The sequence below is a fragment of the Aythya ferina genome (assembly GCF_964211825.1).
Source record: "Aythya ferina genome assembly, chromosome: 11".
Taxonomy (NCBI): domain Eukaryota; kingdom Metazoa; phylum Chordata; class Aves; order Anseriformes; family Anatidae; genus Aythya; species Aythya ferina.
The window spans coordinates 17,915,009-17,927,782 of NC_140307.1; the positions used below are offsets into that span (position 1 = coordinate 17,915,009).

Consider the following 12,774-nt stretch of genomic DNA (forward strand, 5'->3'; position numbering starts at 1 on the left):
ATGTTATTTCCCAAATACTTAACATAAATTTTTAGGCTGCTAAATCCTCTCGCTCACGCTATCCCTACAGCTGGCAAACCAGACCCCACGTTCAGGAAACCTCAGGAAATGTCACAGCTGTGAACAGAAATTTGCCGAGAGGTACTTTCCTTCTGTGCAGTCTGGGGATCAGGTCCTCCTACCATGTTTTAGACAATGCAAAAATCAAGGGACTGCAGATGCCGCCACACTGATTGCTACCTGCCCTACACGCTATAGCTCTCAGACTTGCAACACATCATTTAAGCTCTGTCTGCCATCTTTCAGACCTGCATGACTGCCCAGCTTCAGGTCTTGCAGATCATTTCTTATGCATTTACATTCCCAAAAGTTTTCTTTCCTTGCACTGCAAATGTTTTCTAATTTCATCTCCAGTGTTTTCCTTGTTAAGCAACTGAAGCAAGAGTTCCTGACTTTCCCCAAAATTTGACTGCAAGCTTTACATGGTCAAAACAAAACATTATCCACACAAGAATTTCAAAAACACAATTTCAATTCTTTATTTTCTGCCAGATTAACAGTCCACTCCGACAAAACAGTTCACTCCAATAAAACAGCAAGATCCTCGATTCCCAGTGTATGCTTTGAAATGTTCTGTAACCTGAGAACAGTGAAATACACAGTAACAATACTACATGTGAGAAGAAACTTAATTCAGGATGGCTAAACCATTCAGGATTCACCCTCTTATTCTCTAACCTGTAACAAGCTCCTGGACTGCACATCCTCCTTATCATGGGACTCTTTATACCTAACTTCGCTTTTCTGCCACTCACAAAATCTTAGCACAGAGTACACATCTGCATTCAGAATCTGGGAACAACAACCTCCCATGACAGCTTCCATCATAAAGTTTAGAAAGCAAAAGCCTAGAAAACACACTGAAGAGAATGTAATTTTCATTATTATGAAACCCACATTAAGCTAGACTTCAGTAATCTAGAAAACAAATTCTTAACTGCGCAGCTTTGTGAAAATTCCTTTAGCACTGAAAAGCCAGTATGGAAAAACCACACACAACTTGAAAAGGGTGCAACAGCACAGGCAATACGACAAGGGTGATGATCTTAACAGGGACAGATACACACAGGCCTGGAAATGGTAACAACCTGTGCTTTGTGCAGCAGCAAAGGGAAAGGCAATACACCTCTGATGCCCCTTGTCCTCAGGAAGTTCAACAGACTGAAATAAAGGGAAGACCAATGACGAGACTCAACCAGACTAGTAGTAGGGAGCAGGGATGGCAACGGTGATCTGAGAGGTGACCTGCATCCACGAGAGAAGAATGCTCCACTGGCCTCCTGTGCAGCCAGTGCCACACACTGAAGAAAGAGGCTGGGGAGAGAAACGCATGCAGTGGAGGGATCACACGGGTTATCAATATGGGAACTGAGGTCTGAAAGACTGAAAATGTGCCAAAAATCAGTGCTGATGAAGACAAGTGACAGTAAGAAGCTGTGAGGATGAAGCAGGAGCACAAAAACAAACAAACCAACCACTCAACAGGAGAGGTACGTGGTAAGAACAAGGTCACAAGGCCTGGAAGTGGCAAACACCAACACAATCTACAGTCTGAAACCAAGATAGGAAATGAGAAAGCATGAGAAGCCTCAGTAAGAGAGCAGCTGTGGCAGAAAACACAGACATTCAGGTCTCCACAAGGTACTCAAGTGACTGAGGTATGCAGAAGGTGTCTGGTTATTTAGATGGACCCGCAGAAAGCAAGAGGAGATAACAATGGCAGGAAGATGCACGACACATGGCGCAAGTTTAATACGTTCGCATTTAGCTGGAAGTGATATGTGATACAAAAGGGAATGGGTGGTGCAGATGTAGAATATGAACTTGCTCTTAGGAATGGATGAGTCTTATGAGGAGAAGGGAAAAGCAGAGTCCAGAAGCCAAGAAACAATTAGAAAAAGAAAACACTGAGAGGAAAGGGTATAGGAAGAGGCATCACAGATGACATAGCGGAAAAAAAAGCCACGTATTAGCTTAGCAGCAGTTCTGCCTGTCAAACTGCAGTGCCAGGGCATGGACTGTACCACAGGGACTACTTACGAGCTTATGGAGTGTTTGGAAAAGAGTAAGTGCCTGCTTGTAAAGCGCTGTTGATAGCATTAACTTCTTTATGCACTCAAGAAGTAGGGATTTTCAGCCTCCTTTTCTAAATGATATTATGCAGCTTTTTGAATGCCTCCTATCTTGGTTTCCAGGGACACCACTCCTGCAGGAGTATGTTCACATCCAGGGGAAGCCTTTCACATAGAGCTGCCCCTTACGCATTGCTGCTGGAGTACCTCAGAAAACAGGTTTTGCCAGGCCAGACATGGAATCTGAGAATGTGTGTTGGTTTGTTTTTTTTTTTTAAACTAAAATGAACTCATAACAGGGTTTGAATATGCTAGTCAGCAGCGTAACATCATTGCACAATACCTCTCATTTGTGTTCCTAACCTTGCAAAATTCATAATGAAAGGCAGAAAATGTTACAATAAGGAAGACTTTTGTTTTAATCTTCAAAGAACAGATAAATCTGCAAAATACACAGAACTTATTTTCTCTAAGAAAACCAGAGGGTGGATCTGTTAATTTACAGTATCAAACTATGAAAAAATAGTATTCCAAAGTTTGAAAGCACTGTACAAAAATATGGAAAAACACTGAGGCCTTTAATAAAAACATTAAAGTCTTCAGATTAACTTGATCTCTTGATGTGCTTTGCAGTAATCTCCAAAAATGAAATAGCAGAATCCCTTAAAGCCCAAACAGAATTTGAATTAGAAAAGAAAGAAATTTTGTACCTATTTACAGTACAATGGCAAAAAGTGTTATCTTAAGCTATGGGCACAGAAACAAGTTCTCATGTGATAAGAAGACAAGTGTGTGATAGTTAGGCTGCAAATTACTTAGTTAACCAGGCATGTATTGTCACCATATGGTAAAAGCAAGATCATCTTAAATAGTTTATGCCTCAATAGAGGAAGTATCTTACATTTATACAAGACATACATGCATACATTTCACACATGCAGTTTCCATCCAGCAGTTCACAGGCACCTTAGCTAACTTTATGGATATGAGTTATGATGCCCTTTGCACTCACATTTCTTCACAGAAGAAATCTTCTCTTGTAGATGATTTCATCATAGCCTGCAAAAGTGTGTTAAGGAGCTTGTTTTACTATAGTTGAAAACTATTAGGCTTTCCACAAGGCTTAACTGCCCCAAGTGCTCCTAAAAAGGTCTCCAAATAACACTTGGGGTTGCCACTTAACACTTATAAATATAAGGTTTATAAAGAACCCTTCCCACAGCTGTAATGTTAAAATTTTCAGAAATAACTGACTAGATCAATGACTCTCCATATTCACGTCTGGGTTTTAAGAAGTACTGCAGAATGATCAGCTACATGGTTCATCCTCAGACATCCCTTCTTGAATTCAGTCCTCTGCTGAAAAATAATCTTCATCTCTCACTTCTCTGTATTGCATTGCGGCCTCCCCCTCTGGTTCAAAGCTCATCATTTTTATATTCAATCTCTCTGCAAGCTTCTGTGCTGCAAGCTTGGCTTGCATTTCCTATTAAAAAAAATAAAAAAAATAAAAGAATTAAGTTAGAAGTGTTTTTGTCATTTTTATCAAACAAATATACTAGAGGAGAAACTCAATGTAATAATATCAGTAACGTCACAGTAGACGTTAAAATTTCTAGTAACTGGTGAAAAATTTTTTTACATTAGTATATAATTGTGCCATTGATATCTGAAGATTGACTTTTTTTTTTTTTTTGAGTTAAAAAGCCGAAAATCCCCTTTTGGCAGTCCTCATCTGTGATATACTTATGACAGCTTTAACAGAACAAAATCAGTCTATATAGCAGACTTGTACAGTATCCATGTAGCAATAGCTCTTCATTCAGCAACCCCAGAAAAAAAAATCCATTTTACAAATAAATTATCTCCCTTCAAGTATCAAGAAGACTATATTAGCAAGTGCTTGTAATACAATAAGTAGCAACAAACACTTTTACTGTACTGTCTAGTTTGAAACATTAGCTCAGCATCACCCAGAAAGTTAAAATCAAAATCCATTAGAAGAGAATTTAGCAAGAAATTCCCTTAACATTGAAGAACTTCAGAACTTGGATTCTTCAGGCACAGCATAAACTAAGGCAAATACAGCTATTTGCTTATTTTAAGAATACCAAACACTACTAGTCTTTCACTTCTGGAAGGACTGAAAGCAAATTAAAGGCTAGTAGGCAAGGTTTATACTTTCTAGTTAGAGGTAAAGAGACTGTAATGAAGTTAACGTAACTGCACATGAAGTGTGACAATAAATTTTCATTAATGCAGGAATAGCAGTTTCAGAAGGGATAAATACATTTTTTAATCACAGTTTTAAGAAATTCAAATACAAGAAAAAGTGCTTTTCTTCAGTCTGGCAATCTCAATTTCATCACCAAATTCAACAGTATCAAAGATGTTATATATATATTTTTGTGTGCGTGTGTAGTAATTAAGTAATTACTTTTCAGACTAAATCACAAATACTTACCTCATAAGCTTCTTTTTGTTGTATCTGAATTGCTATGGATTCCTCTATGGATAATAGCTTAGCAGGGGCATGGTGAAGTGGTGGTAGCCGAGCTGCTGTGATGTCATTCAAATGTTTCTTATCTCGAAGTCGTCTTTCTTCAGCAGTAATTGGAGAGCCAACTCCCCCAGGTGACTGACTGGATGAGGAACCATGCGATGATCCGCTTTGCTCTCCTGATAATCTACAAGCAATAAAACACAAAAGCTGTGACCCGTATTTGAAATACAAAGTTGAACTGCTTCAGTTCTAAAACTTATTTTCATCATGCAAGAGTAGAAAAGTTGAAAGAAAACATGGAGTGTTGTGCCGCCATCCACAAATAAATAACAAGATCAATCTTCTCCTTAGTAATACATGTATACACCACCTCTACAGATAAACAATATCACAAGTTACTCCTGAGGGTGAACAAAAAAGGTAGGCCAGTGATTTGGCAAGCACCAAACAGCAATGCTTTGGGAGTCCAAGGAAATAGAAACTGTTTCTATTGCCAATACAATGTGAACTGCAGTTTCTGTAGAGATGCAAGAAAAGCAAAAGGCCCCCTGCTGTTAAAGTTTTATAAATACTAAAATCAATTCAGAACAAATTTTTGCCAATTAAGAGCTTTGTAGCTTAAGAAGATTTATGACTTTTGTTTTTACCAAATTGGTTGAATTAAATCACCGTTCAGTATTGAGGCTGTGCAGTACTTAACGCTAAAGAGCCAGTATGTTAACATATAATGATGTCTCATGGCTTTAAATCCCTTTGATCACTACAAGAAAATAAACTCACCATGCTTTTTCTGCAACATTTCCAATTTTATACGAGTCAATTATTTCTTTTTTTTTTTTTTTTTTTCCCTAATAATACTTACACATTTGTTCTGAATTTGCTTTTTTTTATGACTGGGTTCTTGGCTCTGGACTCTAGAACTTCAATATAATGCGGTGTCTTGGGGTGCAGACTTCCAAAGATATTGCCTTTATGCTTAGCCATGTTCTGCTCTTTTTCCAATACTTTTTCACTATTATCACCATCTGCAATAGTAACTTTTTGGAAGGCATCAACCAACGTATCTCTGTTGTCTGTAGCACCTGCACTCCCTGCACCATCGTCAGCATTGCTCTGAGATATCTGCCCAGCATTTCTCACGTGACTGCTTGTAGCTGGCTGGGAGACAACTTCACAAAGAAGACCTTGATCTTTTGGAACAGTCTTTATTTTATCATCATCTCCCAGAGTCCTTTGATTTCCTACAGCTGTTTTTGTGGCCCCTTGCCCAACACATTCAGCCTCCTGCTCTTGGGAAGGCACCTCGGGAGCTTCTTTAACAGCAGGGTTCCTGCTCGGGGCTGAGGAACGCTCTCGGCTCTGCGTGTCCCCCTCCTGCTTTGCCTGCAGCTCCAGCCTGACAGCAGACAGCAGCTCCGCCGTCCTCGCCGCCTCCTCCTCCTGCAGGATGGCGAGCTGGAGCTTTTCGGCGAGATCGGCGATCTTCTGACCCTTATCGGGCAGCCTCTCGATGAATTTCCTACAAGAAAACGAGACGCTTATTTACGCGGAGGCGGCGGGGAGGCCTGCCCGCCCGTCCCGTCCCGTCCCGGCGCCGCGCACACCGGTCCGCCAGCAGCCGCCGCTGCCGCCTCAGCATCTCCCGCAGCTCGGCCAGGCTCCGGCCCCGCAGGCCGCCCGCCGCCGCCGCCATGCCCGCCGCTTCCGCGCCCCTCTGGGCGCCGCCATCTTGGCGGAAGCCACGGCGGGGCGGCAGGGCCAAGCTTGGGAGGAAGGCGAAGGCGGGGCGAGGCGTTCCACCCTGCCCTGCTCGGCGTGCTGGCCGAGTAACGCCTCGCGCTGCCCGCCCGCTGGGTCCCTCTCAGCAGGGTGCAGGGTGCACTCGAGGTGCAGCCTTCAGGGTTTTGTTACAATTTCTCTTTCTACGTGGTGTTTAAACGCGCTTACATATAACGCAGAGAGCGAATAGAGAAACTCAAATTATCACACAGCCTTCACCTCCCCACATCCCACCGCCTCAGCGCCACAAACACCAGGTGCCCTCCATCCACCTGCCATCAGCGCCACAAACGCCATGTCCCTTCCATCCCACTGCCTCAGCACCACAAACACCATGTCCCTTCCATCCCGCTGCCTCAGCGCCACAAACACCAGGTCCCTTCCATCCAGCTGCCTTAACACCACAAAGGCCATGTCCACTCCATCCAGCAGCGCTGAGGTCCTTACGAACAGCAGCGCCCAGGAGGCAGAGCTGGGCCTGCTGAAGTTGGTCCCAGCTGAGGCTCCGTGGTGCGTGCCACAGCGCAGAGACGTTTCTCCGAGATGGCTAAAGCAGCTGTTTCACAAACAGGATGAGCAGAGGCCTGTCCCACAGGGATGGAGGAGGAAGCATTTTAAAATGGCTGCCCGGCCCTTTGTTTGCTCAGCTGGAAGGTGAAGGGGTAGGCTGAGGACCAGGGGAAATGAGATTAATCAAGTAGGCAGCTACCCATGGAAAAATACCACGACTGGGGGGAGAAAAGCCAAGTTAAGTGCCTAGTTGAAGGTAACATTTTGCTGCCTGCTATGTACAACCTGAATCATTTCCCAAGAAAATCACTCAGGGAAATTTCCTTAAGAGTTCAGGGAAGAGAAAAAAAAAAATATTTTTTTTTCTTTCCCCTTACCAGGAGATCACTCACAGTTGTAGAACACAAGTTCTCCGAGTTGCTGTCTCTGTAATGCCATACTAAGTTATGCTGTCTACATAGCATTTCTGCAGCTTGCAAGAAGGGATGCTTAATCTTTCCTTTTAGCCTCTTTCTCCTGCGCACACTGGACAAAATGGGAAGGTTGGGCATGGAAACTGCTTCTGCCCATGTGGAAGTGAGTCTAAATGGAAAAATCTTATTTAACATCTGCTCTACACTCACATGATGATGGCTCATCTCAGTTCAACTGCTGTTACTACATATGCAGAAAAGTGATGCTGGTGAGTTAGTTTATCTGCTAACCTGCATAAACACAGAAAAAGGAAACAGAAGGTGAAGAGGGTAAAGTGTCCTAGTAGCATGACTGCTGGGATCATGATCGATCATTCTGTATCCTCACTTGGAACATCATTCACCAAGTCATTATTTGTCCCAGAAATTTATTTGTCCCAGTCATTGGGAAGTAATATTGCTCATCTTTAAAGTTCAAGTGTTAAGTTTTGGAATACCATAATCTCTTTCATGGATAACGCACGGTTCTAGTGGCCCAAGAGTATTCATTGTTGTGTATAATATAGATGGAAAGAAAGATATTCAAATAATAAGTAACTTGCTCTAGCATAGATTTTTTTTTTTTTTTAAGTTTAAGTTTACACCAGTTGCAAGGAACACTGCACAGCCATTTGTCTGTGCCTTTTGTATTTCTGTTTTACCAATGACAAGTACCACTCAGCTGATGTATTCTAGTCATGTGGCATTTTGAGTGAGATAGCTGTGAAGTTACCTGCCTAAATTTTTCACGTGGAAAAGTTTTTCCATCAGAAATATCCAGGTCTGTGCAAAACTGGTATTAAAAATAAAGCTAACACTCTTGATTCTTTTCTGTTACAGGTATAATTTCCATTGTCCTCCTTTCCTTTCTTCTGTTTTAATAAATGCATAAATATTACTCCTGATTCTCTTTACTAAGAAAAGGAGGAAAGACGACTTTAGAAATTAGGCTTTGAGACGGGTAACATACTTATAGTTTCTCTGGTGCTAGGTGGAAATAGTGCGGGGCAGGGGAGGTAGAATCAAACTACACAGAGTAAACCACTCCCCAGATAATGGAAATGATTCATCTTCAGTCCAAATATTGGTACTATTTTTTCTATTTCACTTTTTTTTTTTAAATGAATGTCCTGGTTTCAGTTAGCACAGAATTAATTTTCTTCCTAGTAGCTGGTGGAATGCTGTGTTTTGGCTTAGAATGAGAAGAGTGCTGATAACACCCCGATGCTTTAATTGTTGCAGAGCAGTGCTTATACTAAGCCAAGGACATCTCAGCCTTTGCTCTGTCCTGCCAACGGGCAGGCTGGGGGGTGCAGTAAGAGCTGGGAGGGGACAGACCCAGGACAGGTGACCCAAACTAGCCAAAGGGGTATTCCATACCATCTGACGTCATGCTAAACAATATATAGGGGTGGCTAGCCGGGGGGAGGGGGCCGGACTGCTCGGGGTTAGGCTGGGCATCGGTCAGCGGGTGGTGAGCAATTGCATTGTGCATCACTTGTTTGTACATACTATTATTACTTTCGTATTATCACCATTGTATCATCATTATTATTATTGTTATTATTATTTTGTTATTTTTTTTTCCTGTCTTATTAAACTGTCTTTATCTCAACTCACGGGCTTCACTTTCCATTTCTCTCCCCCGTCCCAGAGAGGGAGGGGGGAGGGTGAGCGAACGGCTGCGTGGTGTTTAGCTGCCGGTCGGGTTAAACCACGACAATGAATTTTTAAAATCAGCATGATTTATCTTTGTAATAGTTTATTTTCTTTAATTTAAAGGAAAAAAACTCCTTCCTTAACCTTACTTCTCTAAAAACAAAACAAAAACATTGTAAAGGCTATCCTATGTTTTCTCATACCTTTCAGTGTAGTGGTTTACATTTGGGAAGCAATTCAAATTATTGTAGTGTGTCTACAGACCATACACACCTTTATAGAATACTATAAACTCATAGGTGCACATTTTTACATATTTTTTTTCTTTAATCCACCAGGTTCTTTCTATTTTTGGAAGTTTTCACATACCTGAAGTTATAGATGACTTCTACCACCTTTGTCTTGTTTTCCCGTGCTTCTTCCATGTTCTAGTGGTGAAACTAGAGTTGGAAGGGCCTTAACTCTTCAGGACTCTTAAGCACATTTCTTCTTCTACATACAAAAATCTCCAAATGCTGAATAGGAATGAAATAAAATGCAAGTGGAATGAAATAGTTCAGCATGTACACCTCCATTCTTGAAGCAGGTGTTTCCTGTACAGAATTACAGACTTAATGTAGAAAGTACTAACTTGTTACCTATCTGCTTACCCATCCATGAGTAAAAGCCTTTGGATGTCAAAATGAGGATTTGAAGCCTCTCCCAAAAGCTGTAGACTGCAACTTGCAGAATCCTATTTTCTAGTTTCAGCACTGAACATTGTCGATCTCAAGATTTTACAAGGCGCTTTTGGCAATTTCTTCTGAGTACACACACAGGGAAGTATTAGTCAAGTAAAAACCTTCACATTCTACAGCTGAGCACCACAAACCAGCAACACTGTAATTGTCATTTTTGTCAAACCTCTTCTTAAGTAGTTGATGTGGCTTGCTTAACTGTGATTGCCTCAAAGATAAATTGCTATCATCAATGAATGGATATAAACTTAAAAAAAAAAAAAAAAAAAAAAAAAAAAGAAAGTGGGCCACATTCATCCCAATCGTATTCCTCTTAAAGTTGGAGAGCATCACCCCAGATGTGTTCAGATGTTATCTGTGGGATCTGAAGATTTTTGTTGTTTTTGTGAGTGCTACATTGCCCAGTTCTTCTTTATCCTGTGCACGTCAATAGTTCTTTAGTTCATAAAAGAGTTTGTCTACTTTTTTTTTTACTTGGCTTTGAGAAGAGTCTTTAGTCTTTAGCAAGGGAGTGTCTTCCTGTTCTCAGGAGCACATCTGCCAAAGGAAACACTGACAAGAACGTCAAGGCTGCAGAGTAACCACTTTTGCATTCATACATGTTTTGAACAAACACAATTATGTAGAGTAAGAGTTTTAAAGGTTTAAAGGTAAGTTTATTTCTGAGTGTTTATATAACAGAACAAAAAGTTTAAATACAATATTTATTGCAATTTAACCTTTTCAGGTCTTACATACAGGATGTTTTAAAAGCATACAATTCAATTGCATTATTTATACAGCATATATGAAAACTGTATCCCAAAATACTTTCCAGAAGAACTGGAATCACAGTAGAACACTTACCATGGTACAAATGAAGTCATACAATTGACTTACATTTAATGCACTTTCTGGTACTTAACTATATGGCTTTTATTGATGTTTACAGAGATTTTACTAGTTTCTAGTCTTATAGTACTAAGTTATCCAATCACAAACTGAAAAAGAATTATACTGAAGCATTACAGTCTTTTCAGTCAGATTTGTTATTATTTCTGCTAATTTACATGGCTGCTGATTTGACTGGAAAGCCCTATATTTTCATGTAACACAATTATATAAATACCGTTCCTCTCCTTTTCTTCACAGTTACCAAATTTAGACTAATAGTCCAATCAAATAATGCTCATACATCTCACTAAATATCAAAATGCTCTAAAATACAGTATAAACTTCAATCCTTGTTATATTTTGAAAAAATGACATTTGTCATCAAATAACAAAGACAGTTTACACAGAACACTTTTGCAGGAAAGATTGCTGCAGTCTTGGCAAAATTTTGAGCAGATGATTATAACTTTGCAAATCTCAAATATCTTGCAATATTTTCAGAGAGATACTCAGAAATCTATTAAAAACAGAGAGAACTTCCTTTTGAAGACTGCATTAGAACAGCATCTTGATTCATCCTTGTCTCTACTACCGTTCTCTGAGCTCTTCAGTTACCAGGTTCTGTTTTCTGAATTCTGGCCAAAACCAGACAGAGAAATAACACTTAAAATTTCCAGTCTATGTATTTCTTTTACAACAACCTGCATTTTCATTAATCTATAAATAAAGCCTTCATCTATTCATTTTGTTTTGATGGTAACTCACCAACCATGGTTCAGAATTAAAATTCTGAAATACAATCTAACTTTTTGGGCACATAAAATGGTAACAGGCATTATGCAATGACCTGAGATTGCATCCCTTATGGATATTAATATGAACAGACAGGATTAGTCTCTAGTATTTCTCTCCAAAATTGATTTTGTCCAAATATCAGCAAATCTTTTTGCTGTTATCAGCCACTAGAGGGAGATACGATACACATGTACAAAGCTTGTGCCTGAAATTTGGGCTGGGTGATTACCCATCATCTTTTAGGTTCATCAACATAGACTTCCAATTTAAATATATTCTCATTTAGAGTTTCAGTTCAAGATCTTGGCTGTTCATAACCTAACTCAGTTATTGATCAAATTAACTGTTACTTGGGAACTTTGTTCAAACCCACTCAAGCACCAAAACTTCTTTCAATCAAAAATGCAGGTTAAGACTACAGCTGTTTTCTTGTCATTGGTATTGTGGTGCAAGACTATAGGACTATTCCTCTGCTTTGCATAATGAGGGTGCTTCCTCTGAAGGACTTTTGATAGGGAGCAGCTGACTTAATTCTCAGGGACCTTCTCTTCAAGCCCTTTCTAGCTCAAAAAAAAAAAAAAAAAAAAAAAGTTTTACACCTAAAAGAGGTAAGCAATTTAAGCAAATGTGTGGTATTATTTCTGTTCACTAATGCAACAGCTGGGATTTTCTTTGGCCTTTTGATACCTATGAGATCATTCTCACTCATTTATCACATGCAAAGTAAATGAGTTTCCTTTATAGATATTAACTTGTTGTAATTATGCATTGTTCTCTTTAAAAGAAATGCTATTCCATCCCAATAAAGATTACAGGCTTACTTCACACAGTAGATATTTTACCTTTTTGTCAATGACTTTGATTGCAGTTTCTCTTGAATTCTATGCATAATACAACCCACAGTACTGTGTTTGACTTTCTAAAAAGTAAGAACCATTCAAAGTCCTCAAGAGTTGAACATGTCATAAGAGAAAAAAATAACTTACATGCAAATAGAGGATGATCTAAGCATAAAAGCTGGAGCTTTAATTACATCACACAATTCTCGTTCCTGTGATGTACTACATCAAAACATTCTCCAATCCAGGCTTCTTTATTTACTAGTTAAACAGCACAGTTACAGAATAAACAAAACTAACAAATTCAGAAAACCATGAAATAATGCAGGAATAAAATTGGGATTATGAGGGGAGTTTTATTATTTTAAGTACAACTTTGAGTATATTTAATTTTAACAGACTGCTGAATTTAAGAACTTGTATTTAATTGGAGACAAAAGCAATCACTCTGAAGCCTTGTGGCAGTGAATACCTCTGGGGTTGACATTCAATGCA

General features: G+C 39.7%; 1 protein-coding gene across 1 annotated transcript in view; it reads right to left on the bottom strand.

Moving 5' to 3' along the window:
• Positions 1 to 514: 514 nt before the first annotated feature.
• Positions 515 to 12,774, bottom strand: part of MYZAP (myocardial zonula adherens protein) — a 57,465-nt gene continuing 45,205 nt past the window's right edge. Inside the window, exons 14-19 of the mRNA XM_084532180.1 lie at positions 12,474 to 12,540; positions 6,687 to 6,970; positions 6,240 to 6,495; positions 5,498 to 6,154; positions 4,597 to 4,819; positions 515 to 3,618 (exon numbers count right to left, since the gene is read on the bottom strand). Of these exons, the coding sequence (XP_084388306.1) occupies positions 3,481 to 3,618; positions 4,597 to 4,819; positions 5,498 to 6,154; positions 6,240 to 6,495; positions 6,687 to 6,970; positions 12,474 to 12,540 (1,625 nt within the window). The 3' untranslated portion in view covers positions 515 to 3,480. The remainder of the gene's footprint in view (positions 3,619 to 4,596; positions 4,820 to 5,497; positions 6,155 to 6,239; positions 6,496 to 6,686; positions 6,971 to 12,473; positions 12,541 to 12,774) is intronic.